Source organism: Dasypus novemcinctus, chromosome 11, assembly GCF_030445035.2.
Source record: "Dasypus novemcinctus isolate mDasNov1 chromosome 11, mDasNov1.1.hap2, whole genome shotgun sequence".
Taxonomy (NCBI): Eukaryota; Metazoa; Chordata; class Mammalia; order Cingulata; family Dasypodidae; genus Dasypus; species Dasypus novemcinctus.
The window spans coordinates 7,391,023-7,412,441 of NC_080683.1; the positions used below are offsets into that span (position 1 = coordinate 7,391,023).

General features: G+C 68.4%; 2 protein-coding genes across 2 annotated transcripts in view; both read right to left on the reverse strand.

Annotated features, from left to right (window-relative positions):
- TEAD3 (TEA domain transcription factor 3) lies at nt 1-19,803 on the reverse strand. The gene is made up of 15 exons (XM_058307688.2): nt 19,637-19,803; nt 18,672-19,066; nt 9,841-10,092; nt 8,238-8,302; nt 4,428-4,490; nt 4,167-4,229; nt 3,438-3,449; nt 2,833-2,970; nt 2,682-2,731; nt 1,908-1,969; nt 1,129-1,262; nt 782-955; nt 544-684; nt 310-462; nt 1-230 (listed from the first exon to the last, which is right to left on the reverse strand). The coding sequence occupies exons 1-15, from the start codon at nt 19,801-19,803 to the stop codon at nt 117-119; spliced, it is 1,983 nt and encodes a 660-aa protein (XP_058163671.1). The 3' UTR covers nt 1-116.
- The window catches only part of TULP1 (TUB like protein 1), a 13,367-nt gene continuing 11,528 nt past the window's right edge, over nt 19,581-21,419 (reverse strand). Inside the window, exon 14 of the mRNA XM_058306621.1 lies at nt 19,581-20,133. Within this exon, the coding sequence (XP_058162604.1) occupies nt 20,000-20,133 (134 nt within the window). The 3' untranslated portion in view covers nt 19,581-19,999. The remainder of the gene's footprint in view (nt 20,134-21,419) is intronic.

Below are 21,419 nucleotides of genomic sequence, written 5' to 3' on the forward strand. Positions count from 1 at the left end.
CGGGCGCGCAGACGCGGCCTCGACGCCGGCACCCCGGGGGCGCCAGGCGGGCACGGGGAAAGAGACGCTCGTCCCGGATCCGGGGCTGGGGGGGGCGGGGAGCACAGGGCCCCCCCCTAGTCCTTGACGAGCTTGTAGACGTGGTGCTGCGCCCCGTGCTCGCTGGCGGACACCTCGAAGACGAAGGCGATGACCAGCAGGGTCTCCTGCGACTCCCGGCTCGTGACCACCTGGGGCGGGCGGGGGGCGCGGCGGTCAGGCGGGCGTCCCCTCCCCGGCCCCGGCCCCCCGCGCACCTGCAGGGCCCACCTGCAGGATGGTGAAGTTCTCCAGCACGCTGTTCATCATGTACTTCTCGGGCAGGTGCTTGAGCTTGTGGATGAAGTTGACCATGTACTCGCACATGGGCGAGCGGTGGATGCGGTACACGAAGCGCCCGTTCTCCAGCCTGGCGTACTCCGTCTGCGGGAGAGGGGGGCCCCCCGCACGCGTCACCCCGCGCGCCCGCCCCCGGCCCGCCGGCCCCGCCCGGGCCCCACTCACCTCCACCTTCTCCACCACCTGCTTGCCGAAGGAGCACACCTTGGTGGACACGCTGATGGTCATGCTGTGGGCCGAGCTGTACTGCGAGCTGACCCCGTAGAAGGTTCCGGGGCCTTCCTGGATGCTGCTGTTGAGGTCGGCCTGGAGGGGGGGCGCAGAGGGGCACGCGCTGGCACAGGCCGCCCGGGGGGGGGGGGTCCGCAGGCCTCGGGGGGGGGGGGGGGAGCGGGCGGCTTACCCAGAACTTGACGAGGAAGAAGGCGTCGGGGGGCCCCTTCTCGTAGAGCTCCTTCAGGCCCCCCTTCTTCTCGGGGAACTTGTCGTAGATCTGGCGCACGTCGACCGCCTCGAGGGGCGGCTCCGAGAAGCCGGGGTTCGTCTGACCAATGTGCACAAACAGGTGTTTGCTGTACTGTGGGGGGGCCCAGCGCAGGGTCAGAGGACGCTCGAGGGCGCGGCGCGGGGCGCGCGGGCCGGGACTGCAGCGGCTCCCGCCCCGGGGCCCGCACAGCGCCCCCGCCCCGCCCCGGGCCCCGCGCAGCACCCCCGGCCCCGGGCCCCCGCGCAGCGCCCGCGGCGCTGTACCGTGTCGGGGTCGCGCTGCACCTCCACGAAGGCCGAGTACTCGAGCAGCCGCAGGCGGGCCGAGGCGATGGCGCGGTCCTGCCAGCCCGGGCCCGGCGCGGCGGCGGGGGGCGGCGGGGCCAGGGGCTCGTAACCTGCGGGCGAGACCAGCCCGTCTGCGCGGCCGTGCGGCTGGGTGCCCGGCTGCCCCCAGCCTGCGGGCGGCCTTGGTGGCACCGGGAGCCGCGCCCTTCGGAGGAGGAGGCTGGATTTGGGCTCCCACCCGCCTCCCCCGCAAGGGTCTTTGTGCAGTGCACAGCCTGCGCGGCAGGGCGCGGTAGCCCCTCGGGGAGACCGCAAGGCACTCGCTTTACTTCACTATGAACATGTGCTCAAAAGAGTGCAAAGGGAAAAGTAAAAAGTACCCAGAAAACAAAAGAACAAAATAAAACGAGAGAAAAGAAAGAGAATTAAAAAAAATAAAAATTAACCAGGATCCCACCCCCGACAGCGCGAAGCCCTATTACGGTTTTGGTGGATTTCCTCAAGGGAGGCCTCTACCCATTTCCACACACACACACACACACACGGGCACAGATGGGATACTTTTGGGGATGTGCACTTGGAACTGTGTTGGCTGCAGGATTTTGTGCCAGAATTCTGGAGGCAACCTGGTGAGAAGGGGCTAGACCCGGCCTGCCCCTGCCCCCCGCAGACGCCACCCCCCTCCGGCGCACGCGAGCACCCCGGGCCCAGCCCTCCCGCAGGGCAGCGGGTGCGGGCAGAGCGGGGGCACTTACTGCTGAGGGGCGGCGGCAGGGGCGGCTGGATGGGGTAGGCTGGCTGTGCAAAGGGCTTGACGCTGTAGGCGGAGAACAGTTCTCAGCGGGCCCCCCACCCGCCTGCTACCCGGCCCGGCCCCCCACCGGGACCCCGGAGGCGGCCACCCAGCCCTGCGCCTCAGGCCCGGAAGCCCAGGCCGGGAGACGGGCGCCAGCTGCCCTTTCGTCTTCTCCACGTCTTGTCGCGATGAAATCCCGCCGCATCTCCCGTGTGCACGTTTCAACCCACCCTCCCGCCCCGACGGCGGTTAAACCGAGGCTGTGTGTTCCAGGAAAGCGGTCTCAGCCTCGAAGCCACACGGGAGGACGCACCTGACTCCCTACTGACCGCACGACTGACTCGGCCAGGAGCCAAGGGGTACGGAAACGCAAGGACAGGGGAAGGCAGGACGAGTGGGGGAGACTGAGGAACGAACCACGGCGTGAACGAGGATCGGGATCTTACTCCAGCTCTGGTTTTTTTTTCAGGTACCAGGGTCGGGGATTGAACCCAGGACCTCCTATGTAGGAAGCTGGCGCTCCCCCGCGGAGCCACACTGGCTCCCCCGAGCTGTTTCTGTTTGCTTGTTCGGCAACGGGACGGAACCCATATGGGAAGCAGGTGCTCAACCGCTCGAGCCACCCCCGCCCCGTCCTCTGTTCCCGAATGAAAACTTCCGCTGGGCGGTTCCAGGGAGCCCGCTGGCTGCCCAGGGGAAGAGGCGGACGTGGGGGGGGAGCCTCAATACTCACTCCTGAGAGGGTCCAGGCTGCTGTCCCAGGAGGGGGGCGCTGCTCCAGAACTGCAGGGGGGGACACGGCCACCGGCCCTCAGCGCCCGGGGCCCCCTCCCCAGGCCGGTCCCGCAGGCGCCGCCCGCCCCGCGCCACAGGGGACCCCATACCCGCGAGGAGGAGGAGAAGACGGCCTGGGGCAGCGGGGAGGGCGGGCTGAACTTGCTCTGCAGGACGCTGGCCGAGACGATCTGCGCGGAGGACATGGAGGCCATGCTCTGCAGGGCTTTGTCCTTCGACACCTGGTCCTGGGGACGCGAGGGCCAGGTGAGGCCTGGGGCAGGCTCGCCCGGGGGCTACGCGGGGGGCGGGCGTGGGGCCGTGGGGGGCGTCCACTTTCCCCGCCCCGTCCCCCGCTGTGCCGTGGGCAGCTGGCCCCGCACACACCAGACACCGCCCCTTCCTGCATGCCCCTTCCAGCCACCCGACTGCGCCAAGGGGCCCCAAAGCACGGGCCGCAGAGCACAGCCCCCGGCAGCCCCCGGAACACGCTAGAAATGCCGATTCTCAGGCACCAGCCCCGACCCAGCGCATCTGCAGCTCTGGTGCTCGCCAGGGCGTTGGTGCCACGCTCTCGTTTTTATTCTTTTTTAAATGTTGCTCGCGATCGAATGGGTTTCACAAGCCAGAGTTCGAAATCCTCTAACTGAGCCCGGAGACCCTCGCCGCCCCCACCCCCAGCAGTGGGAGGCAGGGGAGGGGCAGGGCTACTTACCAGGTTCATGGCCTGTGAGGAAGAGAGGGAGGGTGGATCAGAAGAGGGCCGGGGCGGGGGGCCACCCCCACGCCCTGCACCCCTCCACCCAGAGGGGTGCCGGCCCGCAAGGGCGTCCTGCAAGGGGCGCACGAGGACGGAGCGGGCTGGACACCGGGCCCGGGGCCAAGCTGCTCCCACCTGGGTCTGGCCAGGTTCTCTGGAGCTGGGCTAGAGGTGCGGGGTGCTGGGGGAGGGAGGCCCAGCCTGCTGGACAGGCTGTGGGCACAGGTGAGAGAGGGTGCCACCTAGACGGCACCCCGGGCAAGGCCACAGAGCAGCCAGGACTAAGTGTCTGATGCAAGGACATGTCATGCCCATCACTGCCACCCCACGGGCCAGGGTCCCCCAGAGCCTCCTCTCTGCCCACCTCAAGTCCCCATGCAATTAGCAAGCAGCAAGGAGGAAAGAGAATAAGGAACACGGAGAAGAAGACAGTAGGTCTTGGTGGCCCCCAGATGGTCTCCCTCTCCCTCACTTTAGGGCTGGCCGTCTCCCTGTGCTTCTGCTCAGGCCGTGGGCCGTGGCTTGGCATAGGCTGAAGCGGTCTCTGGGCTTCTTGCTGCCACCTGGGGCCCCTCACAGCTCCTCTGCTCCCTCCCGGCCCTAGGCTGGGGTCAGAGAGCATCAGCAGGCCTGGGCCTGAGAGGAGCCGGGCAAGGCTACGCCAGGGGGCAGGGGGCCCCATACCTTCAGCTTGGACTGAATCTCCCGAGATTTCCGCCTGGCTAGAACCTGCAAGTGGCTAGAGACCTGCAGAGGGAGAGAGAGAGAGACAGAGAGAGCAGAAAGCAGGAGAGGCCAGAACAGAGAGCACCAGCCCGGAGAGCGGCACAGCGGGCCGGAGACAGAGCTGGCGGAGGCGGAGGCCGGAGCTGTGCGGAGAGAGCGGCGGGGGCCGTGTGGAGGGCCCGAGGCGGGGCTGGAGGCCCGGCCGGGCGCCCGACATACCTTGATGCCAACCTGGTACTCGCGCACCTTCTTCCGAGCTAGAACCTGTATGTGGCTGGACACCTGGGGCAGCCCGCGTCCCGCCAGAGAGGAAAACACAGACAGTGAGAAGGCAAACCCGCAGGGCGGCCGCGGGAAGGGGCGGCCCAGCCCTCCGCTTGGGGGGGCCTGACGCAAGTGGGGGTGACAGCGATGGGACCCTGTGGGCAGACCCTCCTCGGACCTACGGGCTCTTCTTTCCTCTTGGCGCTGCCTTGATAAAGAGCCTACAGTGGCTTCCAGGACCACCGGGCACAGCTGTGTGGGCTGCTCACGGCACAAGGGTGCGCTCAAATCCAACCCAAGCCCTGCTGGCCAGTGATGTCTCTTACGTTTCTCCCCAAAGGGATGGCTTTTTCTCACTGACGTCCTCAGAGGAGGCAGCAGAGAAGCCAGCGAGGCTCCTGTGGGCCATGTCCTGCACGGGCGCGCCCCCCGCCAGCCGGCCAGCCTCGAAGGCCAGGCCCGGGCCCGCTCCTGCTCTGAGCACGCGGCTTCTGCAACACCCCTCCCTCCTCCACGTCAGCGCACGTCAGCGCACGTGTGTATACAGCAGCCGTCCTCACTGCACTTCTGCACTGACGGCCCTAAGGCCTTGCCTGGCAAACCCGAGCCGCGGGGGCTCTGGGGGCGCGGCGTGGGGGTGCACGGGCCGAGCTTGCGCCACGGGCCCTTGCCGTGGTCAGGGATGTGGCCGAGCCTGGGAGAAGCCGCCTGCCGGCTCCCCCAGGAGGCACAGCTCCTCCCCGCGCTCGCACTCTCAGCAACTGCCGCCGTCCTCCGCCCCACAAGGAAACCGTTTCTTTTTCTCTTCAGTCGCAGGCTGGAAGCCACTAAGTTTGCCACGCTGGGCAGCCCCAGGGGCCAGGGCCACACTGCGCACACGAGCCAGACCGGCCCCGGCCAAATCACGGCTCACTCCACTCCACGACAAGAACTGCCTCTACTGAACACGGCCCTCCTGTTCTCAGCACGTCATCCATACCAGCTCCTTGGAGCCCCACAACATGAGTGTACTTGTATTACCCGATTGACAGACGATGAACCTGAAGCACAGAGAGGTTAAGCAACTCCTTCTAGGTCACACAGCTGGATGCTAGATCTCGGATCTGAACCCATGCGCTCAGATTCCAGAACCCCCTCGTTTCACCACCAAATCAAGCTCCCAGGGCCCTCTTACATCCTCAGCACAGAGGGATCACCTCCCCAAATGTTAACTCTGTGACAGCCCAAAGGCACATGGGGCTTCCTATCAGTTACTGTATCTGTACTTACATCTGGTAAAAACTAAAACTGCATTTCTTTACCAAGATAAAAACGATCTGGGTACTCTTTGCAACACATGCCTTCCCTCCACAGCCATAGGCTGGTATCCCTTTAAGGGGATTTTAGATCTGAAACCTGGGGATCTAAAACCCAGCCAAGTCAGAGTCTTGGCCTTGCAGAACGACGAAGGACAGCGGTGGTGAGATTCCGAGTCTGCCGACAGCGTCGGGGGCAGGAGCAATACTGAATGGAGGTGGAGGTGGGAGATGAGGCCCAGCTCTTGGCCGCCCTGGGCGCAGGACGAAGTGGCCGCGCTGCCCTCCCTGGCCGCTGCCCGCTCCGGGTGAAGCGAGGCAGGCAGAGCCCCGCGCCCACCCGAGGCGCCCCCTCTACGCTACCCACCGTGCTGCCGGCGCCAGGGGCAAACCGGCGGGCGGCGCTCACCATGCGGAGAGCCTCCAGGTACGCCTGTCTAGGGGCTGAGGCTCGGGGCTGGGGGGCCAGGCGCCTCGCCCTCTAGCGCGGGGCCGTGGTGGGAGGCAGGGCCCTGACCGAGCCCCGTCTGGGCCGCGGCGGCCCCAGGGAGTGCCCCCCGCCCCGGCCCTCGCGCCCAGGACGCAGCGTCGCTCACTGCACTGCCAAGTGCGGAAAAACTGTGCTCCGTGAGCCGGGCCCAGGGAGGCTGCAGGCTAAATGTTCGAAAAATGAGGGGTGGTCTGTGCGCCCCCCGAGTGGGGACCCGCTGGGGCAGGCGGGGCAGGCTTGTCACCTGCCCATGTGGGGACCTGGGGGGTGTGGGGGCCTCGACCCCACCCAGGCAGGGAGGTGGGAGGGCCGTGGGGGGCACCGGCTCCCACTCGCCCAGGGCCCTGCCCCAGCCCTGCCTTGCGCCCTGCTCTAGGCCTTTCGGAGACACAGCTGGGGGCGCCGCCTCCCCTGGATGACCCCAACCCACTCCTCCTCCCGCTTCCTGCCGTCCTCTCTGCGCCTGAGGCCACGGCCGTGCCCACTGCCCCGCCGTGCCCACTGCCCCGCCATGCCCACTGCCCCGCGTGCCCTCTGCCACCGCCGTGCCCACCGCCCCGCCGTGCCCACCGCCCCGCGTGCCCTCTGCCCCGCCGTGCCCACCGCCCCCACCGTGCCCACTGCCCCGCCGTGCCCACTGCTCTGCTGTGCCGTCACCACCATGCCCACCGCCCCGCCGTGCCCACCGCCCCGCCGTGCCCACCGCCCCGCCGTGCCCACCGCCCTGCGTGCCCACCGCCCCGCCGTGCCCACTGCCCCGCCGTGCCCACCGCCACTGCCGTGCCCACCGCCCCGCGTGCCCTCTGCCCCACCGTGCCCACCGCCACCGCCGTGCCCACTGCCCTGCGTGCCCTCTGCCCCACCGTGCCCACCGCCACCGCCGTGCCCACTGCCCCGCGTGCCCTCTGCCCCACCGTGCCCACTGCCCCACGTGCCCACCGCCCCCGCCGTGCCCACCGCCCCCGCCGTGCCCACCGCCCCCGCCGTGCCCACTGCCCCACGTGCCCTCTGCCCCGCCGTGCCCACTGCCCTGCTGTGCCGTCACCGCCATGCCCACTGCCCAGCCATGCCCACTACCCCGCCGTGACCCGCCCGGCCTCCCGGCTGCTCTCCCCGCCCCGCCTGGCCCTCCGAGCCCCCCGCTGCGCCAGGGCCATCCTTCCTCACCAGCGACCCCAGCTCCCTGCTCCACACCCTCCGGGCCCCCGCGGGAAGCCCGCCCCCACGCCCCCAGCCGCTCCACCGACCACCCTCCGCTCCTCCCGCGGGTTTGAGTCCTGATTCGACCACCCACACGGCCTGAGGGACCTTGAGAGAGGTACTTCGACCTCCCTGTGCCTCAGTTTCCTCATCTGCAAGATGGAGAGTCCTGCCATACCTACCCCACAAGGCTGCTGTGAGGATTAAGTGAACTGAGATCCAGTTAAGTTCTATGACGTGTTCATGATCACTAGCCATATGTGCAACCTCTGTAGTCCAGAAGGGTCCTCTTCCTTTTCTCTGCCCGGCTAACTTCTATTCTTCTTAAAAGGGCATCTCGTGTGTCACTTCCTCCAGGAAGCCTCCCTCCCTCCCCCTGCCTGGGCCGGGTGAGATGCTTGCCCAACAGTGTGCAGCCACACTGCCTTCTGCACTCGTCCGTGTAACCGTCCATCTCCCTGACAGCCTAGGGCTTCTCTGCAGTCCTGAACTAAAGGCCTCGGGCAGGGGTGGCGGGAGGTCAGAGAGGACCACTGCCCCATCCTCCGGGCAGCGGGGCTGTCTCTCCAAGAGAAGCGGGAAGAGTGAACAAAGTTTGGGGAGAGTGTGTGCGCCCCAGGCGGGGGCAGCCACGCTGCGGCAGGAGGGCCAGCTGGGGGCACTTCTTGGGCAGGGGCAGGGGAGAGCTCCAGGCAGGAGCGGGGGAGGGCGTGGGCAGGCGGCTGAGCGGGCAGCTGGGAGGGCACGGGCAGGGGGCCAGGGCACAGGTCCCCTCCTTACCTGTTTTCTCGTCCGAGTCTTCCCGGTCCTCAGTTTAATGTAGCGGGCGATCAGCTCGTTCCGCCCTGGACGGGAGAGAGGAAGCAAAGTCAGCCGAGGGTGGTGCTGGGGGCTGGAGACCCCCACCCAGGTCAGGGCAGCTACCCCAGGGCCCACCCCCAGCACTGCACCCCCCACCTCCCACCCTCCAGGCCCAGGTGACACAGAGGGCGGAAGGGAGGTGGGGCGACGAGTGGCTGCCCTGGCCAGTGTCCCACGTGTGGCGCAGGCGTGGCGCAGGGCGGCCGGGGGCCCTCCCTCCACGCCAGCCTCCACCCTGCCGCCTGGGTCCTGCCGTTTGCGCCCGGCGTGGACGCGCCCCGTCCAGGTGGAAGACGCCCCAGCGCGCGTCCCCACGAGTGTCCGTCCCCCAGCTCCGCCCCTGCCACGCGGGAGCTCCTGGACGAGCCCCCTCCCCTCTGCAGGCGGGAGGACTGAACGCATGCGGTGGCGCCTCCCCTGGTGCCGTGTCGGGATGTGTCCCTGAGTGTCCCTGGGACCCAGCACCCTGTGTCCCCGGCTACCACTTCTCCCCCACCCTGCGAGGGGAGTCCAGCTGTCCGTCGGGCTTGGGTGGGGGCCCTGCTGGGCACCAGGGACGCCCAGCCCCCGGGGGTCTTTGGGGGACAGGCGGCTGGCCAGTGCCCCAGGGGCTTGGCTGCCCGAGGAAGGTGCTCGGGACACAGGGCTAAGGGTGTCGGGGTCCCCCGGGGGCACATCTCTCACCCCCACATCTTGCCCCCCTGCCCCCCAACCCCAGAGCGGCCCCATTCTCCAAATTCCTCTCCCATGACAGAGGCGGCCGGGCGCCTCCTTCCCAGTGGCCCCTCGGCTGCACTCCCTCGCCTGGTCTAAAAATACCCCGTGGGGCTGCCCCGGCCAGGGAGCCGGCCCCGGGGCAGGCAGGCCCCGCCCCAGGGAGGGGACCGTCCCCGCAGGCCCCCAGGCCCCACGGACCAGGCCCGCCACCTCCCTCTGGCCCAGGAGAGGGGCGGCTGAGGGCCTGGAGCACTCGGTGACCTGCGCCAGCCAGGGCTGGAGGGGGCTGGCCCGGAGCCAGGCCCAGGGGGCTGAGTTATCCCAAAAATGCGGCTCTGGGAGAGCCCCGGCAGGGCTGGACGAGGGGACACTCCCTCTGGAGGCAGGGGACGGGCCAGGGGGCAGGGGCAGGAGAACCTGGAGGGGAACTCTGGCGCCCGGCACTCTGCCTGCATGGCCCTCGCACAGGGGATCCCCGCAGCAGCCCGCAGCCCGGGCCCGCCCGCGGCGCACCCCGGAGGGTGAGTGGGAAGGGGCCCCGGGGGGACCCCCGCCTCTGGCTGGCCCCCAGCCCCTCTCCCGGGGCGCGCTGAACTGACCCAGTTCCCGAGCCCACTGAGTCAGCCTGCCGCCTCCGGGCCCGCGGCGGGGAGGGCCCGCGGCGGGGAGGCCGCGCGCGGGCAGGGGGGCAGCCCGGCTGGTTTGCGGGGCGGCAGGCCCGGGCTGGCCGGCGACCGCGGGACGTCACCAAACCGGTCGGGCGAGGGCAGAGCGCGCCTCCCGCCGGCCCGGCCCCCGCACGCACCGTACATCTTGCCCTCGTCCGACAGGATGATCTTGCGGCGGCCGCAGGGCGGGTAGATGGCCAGGGCCTCCTGGAAGCTCTGCTCGATGTCCGGGCTCCACACGCCCTCCGCGTCGTTGTCCAGCCCCTTGTCCAGGCCCTCGGGCCCATCCTCCCGGGCCTCCCCGGGGCTGCTGCTGGCGCTCCAGCTGTTGGACGCTATTGTGCTGGCTGTGCTGGGCTCTGCGCCTGAGCCCACGGGGCAGAGGGAGCCTGCGGACAGACGGGGCGGTGAGCGCCGGGGGCCCCCACCCCGCTCCCAGGCTGGGGAAGGGGTGGGGGGTGAGAACCGGAGGTTGGCGTGAATGCTGTGCGACCTTGGATGAGTTGCTTTACCTCTCTGAACCCTTCCTAATGCAAGGAAAGGCTCTCCGTGAGGTGTGAGGGCAAAAAATTCAAATGGTTATCCTGAAGGCACAAAACCCCACCCCCACGTGACACTTAAGAACAGGACTAGGGGAGGAGAGCGGATGTGGCTCGAGGGGTTGAGCACCTGTTTCCCATGTACGAGGTCCCGGTTTCCATTCCCGGGGACCTCCTAAAAACCAAGATCAAAAAAGAAACCAACTCAGGGGAGCCAGTGGAGCTCGGTGGTTGATCACCAGCTCCCCACACGCTGGATCCTGGGTTCAATTGCTGGCTCTGGCCCCTCAAAAAAAAAAAATAGTCCTCGTGGTGATCGACAACAGCACGCTCTTTCAGTCTTCACAAAATCACAAGGAGGGGCGACCGCCCCTCGCTCAGGTGAGAAGGGCCCGGGCTGCCAAAGTCACTCAGCTGCCAGGGGCTCCTGGTGAGCAGAGAGGCGCAGGAGGGGGCAGCTCTCACGGTCGGCCCCTCCTCCCTGGCCTCCGGGCTCCCCCACAGGGACCCCCGCCCCCTTCCTCTCGCCAGCACCAAGGCCACCCTGCTAAGGACCTGCTGCGGGACGAGGAGGGTCCCCCCCCAGTTAGGTGACAGCGGGGGCCCAACGCGCAGGGCAGGAACCACCCCAGAAGGTGAGAGGGGAGCAGAGTGGGCAGGGAGTAGCTGAGAAGGTGGGGGCCAGAACCTTGCTTCTCCCCCCGCCCCCCCTCCCACTTCCTGTTCAGAGGAAGCCCACAGACCACAAGCCTGCCCACTGCAGCCGGTCCCCCGCGCGTAACAACCCTGCATCACAGCAGATCTGCCCGACAGCAGGTCTGCAATCTGTTTTTCCTATACACACCATCTCCCCTACACACACCCTACACACACGCTGCTTTTCTTTCAGGCCACGCCCAGCCAGGGCCCCCCCTCCCCCACAGCCCCAAGGCTCGCCCCAAGGCTCCTTCAGTCCCAGAGCCCTTGGCCTGGGCCGGATCTGGGTGGATCTCCAGCCCTCCCCCGCCAGATCCTGGGATTCTGCGGCGACCGCGACGTCCGGCTGAAGGGGTGGCAGTGGGCATCTCGCGGCAGGGCCACCTGTTTTGCTTCGGGAAGCTTGGGGGGCTTGCTAGCGGGATGGGGTGGGGAGGGCCCGGGGCCTGAGCCCCAGGCAGACGCACTTTAGAGGTAATCTGCCTGCTGCCAACAGCACCTGCCCTGGGGGCCCTGCTCCGGGAGGTCATGCAGCCACCCACTTCATCTTCGCCAGACCCCCGTGGGGTAGACACTATCGTCAGTCCCATTTTACAGATGAGGAAACCGAGCAGCAACGTGTCCCAGAACACGCGGCTGCTGAGCGCGGGCGCCGGGATCTGCACTCAGGTGACGGGGCTGTTCTAACTTGGGTGAGACAAGGGGGCGCTGGGACACCCCACCACCTGGCGGGGAGAAGGGAGGGTCAGCTGCATGGCAAGCACACTGGGGGGGGGTACCCCTCGGCCCAAGTGGATGGAGCAACTTCAAGGACCCCCGTACCTCTGTACAGCCCTTTCCAAGATCACCAGAAAGAGCCTGTCCCATGGCCAGGGGGTCAGGCAGGGAGCAAGAGAAGACGGTGCCCCCAACTCCCATCACCCCAGAAAGCCTGTTCCCTGACCTCCAGCCCCAACCTTAGCCCCGGGGGTGGAGTTCCTAGAAGAGTGTAGGGGTGCTAGCAGGCAGGGGCACACCAGGGACCCAGGGAATCCCAGGCTGAAGTAAGTGGGTGCAGCGTCTCACCCCAGGGAGCAGGGAGCGGCCCAGCCCTGCCACGGGTCTGTCAAAGGGAAGCGAGAAGAGGGGCTACCACGAGCCAAACCCCAACCCCCGGAGTGCTTGGCCCCTTCCCCCCAAATCCCCTCCTGAGGCCTCCCTCCCTCAGAGCAGCAGGAGCCCAGCTGCAAGGGGGACCTGGCAGCCCAGGGCTTCCAAAAGCAACTTTTCTGCCTCCCCCCAGCCTCTGCCCGCCTCCCCTCGCCCAGGCTGGGCCCCCCCTCCTGCGGGGGTGATGTCAGCCCCGCCCCGCCCCCCGCCAGAGCACTGTGGCCAAATATGGCGAACAGAGCAGCGCCAGGGAGCCGGGACCGCCTGGAGGGGGCAGGGCGGCCGCCCCTGGCCGGGCCGCGGGCAGCTGGCGAGGGGGAGGGGAGGGGGGCTGCCCCGGGAGGAGCCCGGGAGCGCCGACCACTGCCCCTTCCGCTGCCCCGCAGCACCCGCAGGGCTCACTCCCTGGGGGGTGGGGTGTCTTGTGGACAGAGGCACCAAGGGGGCTTGTGGGTGACCCTCCCCCGGGTACAGAGCCATGCCCGTGTGCAGGTAGCCGGGCGGGTGCCCAGGCTGACACCCAAACGAGAACACCTGTACCCCGAAGCTGAGGCCTCCGCTGGGGCAACGCCAGGCAGGCGGGGCTGGGGGCAGGATGGGGTCCCTCTGCCCCAGCCAGCGCTGGGGGGGGGGGGGGCGGGGGGCAGGTGTGAGGGGTGAGGACTGGCTGCCCCAGTGTTCCGGAGCCACTTCTGGGGGGGAGGAGGAGACCAGGGTGCACTCACCCTCCTCGTCCGGGACCCCCAAGGCCCCCAAGCCGCGGCCGAGCCCGGGCTGAGGGAGGCGGCTGGAGCGCCAGGAGAGCGGCAGGGCGGGCCGGAGGCACACGTGGGGCTCGGCCTGGTGGGGGGCCGGCTGGCGCGGGGGGCCGGCCCTGGGGCGGCAGCGCCCGGGCTGCTGTGGACTCCCCCAGGGGCCTTGCCGGGCTGCGCCACCAAAGAGGGCGGAAGAGAGGAAGGAGAGAGGCCGGGGAGCAGGTGGGCAGGGAGTGGGAATGGGGGCAGGTAGAGCCAGAGCCAGACAGGCGTGGCACGGGGGAGGCCTGGGGGGGGTAAAGAGGAGAAAGACTCACGGACGGATCGGGAGAGACAGAGACACAAGGGAACAGATAAGAAATGACCTACTCAGAGGGATGCAAGGCTAGACAGGGCCTCGAGAGAGACCCACAGGGGAGCAGGGACTTCCAGGAGGAGAGTCAGCGAGAGCAGACAGAGCAGGGGGATGGGGACTGGGACAGGGACAGGGACAGGGATGGGTACAGAGAGACCCACGAGATCAGCAAACCAGATGCTGAGAGCGAGGGAGATGGAGGTACCCGGCCTTCCGGGTTCAAGTGGGGGGCCCAGGGACTTGGGCAGTCCCGGAGGGAGGGGGTGAGCCCGGGCCGGGGGCCAGGAGAGCAAGAGCAAGCCCCAGACGACGCGGGTTCTGTGGCGAGAACCTGGGCGGCTCCCCGTTGGAGGGTGACCTCCAGCCATGGCCAGCAAGAAAGAGGCCCCCAGCACCCCCCCCCCGGAGCCGCACGGACCTCTGCGCTCTCCCAACAGTCACCCAGCCCGTCCCTCCTGCTGAGCCCCGGGTGAGAGAGCAGTCCCAGCTCTCCCTGCAGGGCAGACTCTGGGGCCAAGAACTCCCGCTAAGCTGCGCCCCAGCTCCTGCCCCCCTCCATTCCCGTCCAACCCGCTCCCAGCCTCCACCCCACACACTGCCTCCCTCTCCCTCTGCAGAGGGTCCCCCACACAATCCCACCCGCACACCTGCCAACAGGGCTACAGACCCCCTGTGGGCTCTTGCGCCTCCACCCTGTCCCACCCAGCTACACCTGCTTCCCCCCTCCCAGGGCCCCCGGCCTGCTAGGGTCGGAAGGCGCCTCTGGGTGGGGGCCGGGGGCAGGGCGAGCAGGCTCAGCAGCCCTGGGGGAGGACAGGGGCACCTGGCTGCCCACTCCCCACCCTGGGGCCAGACTTGCCGGAAGAACTGGCTGGACAGCTCCAGGGAGAGGCCGGAACTGGAGCTGCTGCGGGCGCCCCGGCCCCCCACCCCACAGGCCCTGCAGCCTCCAGGGGAGCAGCCCCGGTTCCTCCTGTCCAAGGAGAGAGGGACAGGCCTGAAGCGTGGGCTCCCGGGGCCACTGTCCGCGTGAGGTCACGACGGCCAGTCGGGGGAGGTGGGCATAGCCCCGCCTTTACCACCCCGCCCCCCGCCCCCGCCCCCCAGAGGCCAGCACCCCCACCCCTGCAGGGGCTCCAGCCCAGAGCCGCCTCAGGTGGGAACCTCAGCGAAACCAGCAATGGCTTCCCCAAGCGCTGCCCCCCGAGCCGGCTGGGCTGGCCGGGGCTCGCGGGGGGAGGGCAGCAAAGCCTCCCCACCCCCTCTGCCTCTCCCTGCCTCCTCCTCACCCGCCCCCACAGCGGGGCCAGCTGTTCTCCAGCTGCCAGAGGCTCCCACCCTAGCAGTGGCCATGCTCTGGATGGGACCAGATTGGGACCCGGGAGGGGGCGGGGATGGCGTCTGCCTCCCCCTCTTCCAGCCCAAGGACCCCCGAGGGACCCCGCCAAGTGGCCACACCCTGCCAGGCTGGGGAAGGAGGACCCTCCTCCCTGGAGCAGGAGGAAGCAATTTGCAGAGCCCGTGGTGGGGGGGCTGGGGCTGCTCCCCTCTCCCCAGCCTCCCAATGTGCTTCCAATTTGGAAAGCAAAGCTCTCTGACGCCCCAGTCAGGACAGGGGCTTCTCGGGGAGCAGTGGGGGGTGGGTGGCCCCCGGGCTTCCTTCTCCCAGGCTCATCCTCAGAGCAGAACTGGGGGTGGGGCAGGTTAGACGCAGAGCCCTCAGCCTTCTGCAGAGCGAGGGGTCCCAGCCCCCAGCACCTCCTTCCGGGACTCTGTCCCGCCTCCGCACCTCGCCCGACTCCCAGGAGGGCCAGGTGCCCAGCGGGGGACAGGCCGGGAGGGGGAGCCCGGATGCAGTCAGCTCTCGGCTTCACCGTCTTTCTCAATGAACACATCAGAGGGCCACACCTCCACTTCCACCCTGGCCCACGGGGTCACCCCTGCACCCCGCCAAGTACCAACCCCTCCCCATCACCGCAGGCACGCAGTCACTGTACTGGCCTTCTCCCCGCCCCTCCTCTCACCACAGCGACTGTCCCTCGCTGCGGCCACCTCGTCAGTGGGGTCACGGGCCCCCGAGCACAGCGCACGGATCCCACGCTCTGCCGGACACAGCCCCAAAGGCTGTCACCCACACTGTCCCAACGGCCCCGAACGACCCCAGACAGAGACCACCCACAGAGCCACGGCCGTGTTTCCTTCACACCCGCTTCCTTCACTCTCGGTTGCACCAACGCACCTTGCTTCACACTCGCTTCTCACGACAGTCGCTCAGCACACACGTAGGGCCACGGCGTCACAGTGGGTTTCTCTCTCACAAGCACATACGCGTTATGTTGTCACATGGGTTTTCTCAAACACACAGTGTCATACGTGCTCACAGGCAGAGACCACCGGTCTCAGTTTCTGACCTGAAGTGATCTCACGTACCGTTTCACGCACACAGGGCCTCACACGCCGCCGAGAATGTCGCTCCTTCGGCTTCTGACACACATACGCAGCGCTGTAGACACTCACACACGGCATCACACAACCACACAGGCTCATAAACGGTTTCCCAACCGTCCATAAACAGCCTCATAACACATGCAGAGTCAGACCCGGGGACACACAGCCAAGCTCCTTCACACTCGCACACAGCCCCGTGTTCCCTCAGCCACGACAGTGTCACCCTTCCATGCCCCGATGTACAATCGCACACACCGTCTCTCTCCCCACGACACTACAAAGTCCCAGACCATGTCGCACAGATGCCTCTCCCATACACCCAGCGCCCGCATGGCCACACACACACACACATACACACATACACACACACGGCCTTCACCTGATTTCGCTGTCACACGCACACCCCGCGTAGCGTGTCCCACACTGCTGCACTCTCTAGCGCTTCCTGTCCTTTTGGGCCTGGTGGGAGGACAGGAAACCATCGGCACTCTAGGAAACCCCAAGGGCTGAGGCGCCCGTCTGCAGGAAGGAGGAATTCTCGGGCTCTCGCCTCCGGCTCCCTGAGAGAATGAAGCCCCCTCCCCTCCGACCCCCTCCCCAGAGGGCCGCCTCTCAGCCTGGCACACCACCGGGAGGGCAGGGCAGGGCCATGGGCACAGGGCCGCGTGCGAGCCGCTGGCCTCCCCTCCTCTGACCAGAGCGGCTCCGCGCATGGGCCCCTGGCTACCCCAGAGGGTCGATGGGCACCTGTGTTCTCAAGATCACCCACTGGACCCCACAGCTTCTACAGCCCCCACGTGGGAAGGAGAGGCTGTGACCTTCTAGCCACCTCCGCAGAGAGCTGCAGCATTTAGAGCCCTCAAGCCGCCCCCCCACCCCCAATGTCTGGCACCACCAGGCCCCTCCGCTCGTCTTCCACCTTCCTGGGTCAGGAGGCAGGCGGGACTGACAGCTGTTGTTACCTTCCACATGCAGTGCCCTGGGCGTGGGGCAGAGGGGATGGCCATCCAAGAGGCCACCACTCATCCAGGCTGGCCCTGTCAGACCCTACCGCACTTTAGAGAGCAAGTTCTGCCAACGCCACCCTGCCTCCCCGTCCCTCCACACGTGCCACCTGCCCCCTCTGCAGCCCTGTTCGCCTGATGTGGCTCCTCCTCCTCCAGTCCCTCTTCTCCTCTTCTTCCTTGGACCACCCAGCCCTCCTCTCCAGCCCCACCAGGTCCAGATTCCGTATCTGGAGGAGAAGGAAGGGAGGCTGGGAGACAGGGATTCCAGGAGGCGCTCAGAGAAAGGAGGCCTTGGTTAATCACGTATTCCAAGCAGGGAAACTGAGGCCCCGGGGGGCCTACCAAGGTGACACAGCCGCTGGAGGGCCGAGCCGGCACCAGGGCCCTGATTTCCTGACCTCCCCTGTTGAGCTGTCTCCTCTTGGTTTTACTACTTTCCGAACCAGCAGGGTGGAGCAGGGTCCGCACACCTGAGGGCGAGTGTGGGAGTGCCTGGGGCCCAAGAGGACATACCCTGCCCCGCTTCTACCCCACCAGCCACTGACCATCCCACTCCGCCGCTGCCCAGCGATGTGCTAATTAGCACTAATTACAGCTCCCTCCCTAGAGGGGTGGCGAAAGCCCAAAAGGCTGAGACTCCCACTGGCTCCCAGCCCCTCCCTCAGGAGGGGACAGCCGGGACCCCCAAAGTGACCCTCGTCCTGAAAGACTTATCCATCCACCCCCCCAAAGATCCATGGCCCGGGGGCCATCTCTAGGGGAGGGGTCTTTTAGAGGAAGCTACAGACAGTCTGAAGGGAGAGGGACAGAGATCCCCCCAGTCTCCAACCTTCCGGGTGTTCTGCTTTCCCTCCTTGCCTGGGGCTGCTCCCAGAATCCGGCCACCGTGTCCCAGGCCCTCCACTGGGGTGGACTGTGTGCGCACAGGAGCAGGCCGCAGCAGACTGGACGAGCAGGGAGGCCCAGGGCCAGCCCCCTAGAGCTGTGGCCAGCCCCCACCCTCGGCCCCTGCTCTCCCGGGCTGCAAGTTCAGGCCTGACCTGGCTCTGCCGCCACCACAAGAGGGAAGACAGGGAAGGTAGCCCCTGGGAGGCCCTCCCCCAGGGCCCCGGCCCCCTCCCCCTAAGCAAGCTCTCAGGCCCCTCTTCCTGAAAGGTGACAGAGTGGGGTCTCAGCGCCAGCGCCCCAGGACCTGGCTGCGGCTGGGAGCCTTAGAGACGGGCAGGCTGGCAGTCCCCGACCCGCCCTCCCCAGGCAGGAGTAAAAGGCCTGACAGACAATGGAAGGGACTGGGGGGTGGTGGGTGGGATGAGGGCAGCCGTCCCCAAACCCTCTAAAGTCTGAACAACGGGCCCCGGGCGAGCGTGGCGGAGAGAAGGCCCCAAATCCAGGCGCTTCCGCTGCTGGACTCGCGGAGCCCGGAGGCGCGCCGAACCCCCACGGCCAAGCAGGCGGCAGAAGCGCCGGGAGCCTGAAGCCCCCGCCCCTCGGGGGCGCACACCCTGGGCGAGCCCTCCTGCCCCCCGACGGCCTGCGCGCCCCGGGGCGGCCCGGGCAGCGCGCACAGGGACCCGCCGGGGGCGCCGAGGCCCGGCTCGAGGCCTGCGGCTGGCTGGGGCCCGGCGGCGCCAGGCGCTCCGAGTCCAAAGGGCGGCGGGGCCCGGGCACGGGCGCCCCGAGGACTCGCTCCCCGGCCCCGGCCCCCCGCCCCGTGCGGCCCCGGGCCCTCGGGCGGCCACCCCGGGCGCGGACGGCGGGGCGGGCGACGGCCCGGGACACGCACTCGGCCGCCGGGACTCCCCGGACCAGCTCGTCCCGGGCGCGGGGGGGAGTGGGGGTGGCGGTGGGCGGGGCTTCCCAGAGAGCTCGGCGCCCCTTCTCTCCAAACTTCCCGGCACCCCGCTCTGGGCTCGGGCTCCGGCCGGACAATAGCTCGGGGCCCCCCGCCCCGCGCGGCGCCCACCTTCCAGCACCCCCCCTCGCCCAGCACGGCCTCCTCCCGGCGCCCGCCGGGCTTACCTGGTCCGAGCTGGCGGGGGCGCTCCGGCCGGGCCGCTCCGCCGGGCCCGAGGGAGCCGCGAGGGGGGCCGGGGAAGGGGGGTCGTGGGGAGGGGGCTGGCCGGAATGTGCGGAATGAGCCGGGCTGGAGCGGGAGGCGCCGGGCGCGGAGGAGGGCGCAAGCGGGACGGAAAGTTTGTGTGGAGGAGCCGGGGCGGGGGCGGGGGCTGCGGGGAAGGAGGGGGCGGGGCGCGGGGGGCGGGGCGCGGGGGGCGGGGCCTGGCGGGGCCGCCCCTAGACGGCGCGGGGGCCGCACGGCCCCCCGGGGCGCGCCGGCCCTGAGTGGGTGGCGCGCCGCCCCCACCCTGCGCCGGCACCCCGGGCCTTCCCCCGCGTCCCCGGGACCCCGCCGGGCTCTGGGGCTCGGGGCGGGGGCGGGGCCGAGGGCGGAGCTCCCGCCGCCGGGGCCGGGCTCCCGTGGGTGCCGCGGGCTCGGGGTGCCGCGTCACGAGGAGCCGGGCCGAAGCCGGGCGCTCGGGCCTCCGGGCCCCCTGCCCGTCTCCCCGCCCCCCCCCGCCCCGCGCCGCCCAGGCCGGGCGCCCCCTCCGGCCCGCGAGCCCGGCGCCCACTCCCGGGGCCCCAGCCCGGCCCCGCCCTGGCGGCTGCGCCCGCCTCGCCCGGACCCGGTTTGTCTGGTTCTCCCCGAGAGGCTTGTTTCTCGAATTTCCCCCTTTCCCCCTCTTCCCGGACCTCCGGGGCCCGCCCAGCCCACGTCCCCGGGGCCCCCGCGGCGGGCGTCTGGCCCCGCGCGCCGGCAAGCTGGGGGGGGAGCCGCCGCGGGCGCGGGGGAGGGGACGCGGGCGCCCCGGGCCCCCCCCCCCCCCGCCCTGCTCTCCCGGCGCGCGGAAGAACCACACTGGTCGGCTCGGTCCACGACGCGGCTTTATTGGGGTGCGGGCACCCCGCCCTCGCCCCGCATCACCTACCCCCTCCTCCGAGCCCGCCCCAGCTCCGCGGATAACCAGTGCGGTCCGGGAGTTACGACAACACCGACCACGGCGCGCGGACAGGAAGTGACCGGGGCGGGGAGGGGGGGGGCGCGCGGGCGAGCCGCGCCACCAGATGTGCGGTTCCAGCTCCAGATGTTCTTCATCTCCGCCCGGCCCGCCGTCTGAGCCCTTTCCTTGCCTCGGCCCGTGCCAGGCTGGAGAGGGGACGGCGGGTCACCGGGAGGCAGCGCGGGGTCAGTCCTCGCCGAGGGAGGCGTCGTGCGCGGGGGCTGCGGCGAGGGTTACCCGGCCAGGCGCCCCCGAGGCCGTTCCCGCGCGCCCGCCGCCGGGGTGCCGGGGTCACTCGCAGGCCAGCTTCCCGTCGAAGCTGGAGAGGGCGATGGCGAAGGCCTGCAGGGCGCACAGCGGGTACCTGTAGTCGAGGGTGAAGGCGTCCTCGGCCACGCGGCCGAACTGCAGCACTATGTAGTCGGCTGTGGGCACAGAGCGGGGGCGGCTGAGACCCCCCGCAGGCAGCGCCCCCCCCCCCGCAGTGAGAGGAAGTCTCCCCGCTCTGCACTGGGCCCCAGCCCCCAGCTTACCCTCCAGCCGGGGCCCTCTGTCCCTTTCTCACCCAACCAGCCCCAGCAGCGGCTCTGCCAGCCGCTGTAAATCGCCGAGGGCTGGGACCCGGTCTTCTCTGCGGGTGGCCCAGCGCCATGCTTACAGCAGGCACTTAAGTCAAGAATAGAGGCTTGTCGCTCTAACCCAGTCCCAGAAACCTTCCCTTCCACCTTCTCGGCGCTCTTCTGGCCCCCCATACCTTCTTCCTACTCCCCGCTCCCAAGCGCCGCCCTAGACCCTCCACTCTGTCCCTTCCCGGGGGCCCCACAGAGCCCTCGTGCCCTCTGGCCCGGGTTCCCAGCCCAGATCCCAACACCTCCCCCAGCATCCATAGGGACAGGAAGCTGCTAAAAATACCTCCAGCCTCCACCAGAGCAGGCTTCACCAGAAATGTGATCTGGAGAGCAGACTTCCAAGCCCACGGGACAGGCGACACTGAGCACCTCCCCAGGATGGAGTGGGGATGAGGGGTTTGCTCCGTGGTAGGCCAACCCTGTGAACCTGGAGTCCCCTGGGAAATACCCCAAACTTTCTCACCCCAGTGGGGCCTCTCCCCCCGGCTTGTCACCAGGACGTATTTACTTAATTGTGTTCCGGGTACATCTTGTTTCCCTAACTCCTGGAGAGCAGCAGGCCTCTGACCTCGCTGGAGAGAGGGCACAGAGGAGGCCCTCAGAAATGCTTGACTAATGTTCCCCACTGCTCAAAGGAGTCATTTAGCGCACGCACCCAAGCTGGATTGCTAATCCCAGGTCTACCTCCTTCTGGCTGTGTGACCCTGAGCAAGTCACTGAACCTTTCTGTGCCTTGGTTTTCTTATCTGTCAAATATGAATGAAAGTACCTTCCTCATAGAATTTTTGTAAGAATTAAATGATTCAATATCTGTAAAATCCTGAGCACGGTACCTGGTTCATAGAGAGCACTGTGTGTTTGTGAAATAAACTTGGTGGGCCAGTATAACTGCCGGGAGGAGCTGAGTGACCCTGGGCAAGGGGCTGCCCTCTCTGAGCCTCTGTATCCTCTTTGACCACAGAAGGTTTGGGCTATTAGTGATTTTCAGTCTCTAGCAGCTCAACCCTCCCGTCAACAGGATCTCACCCTGACCACCCCAGAATCTACCCCAGGGCTCTGGTCAGTGCTGGGGGGAGGGCTGG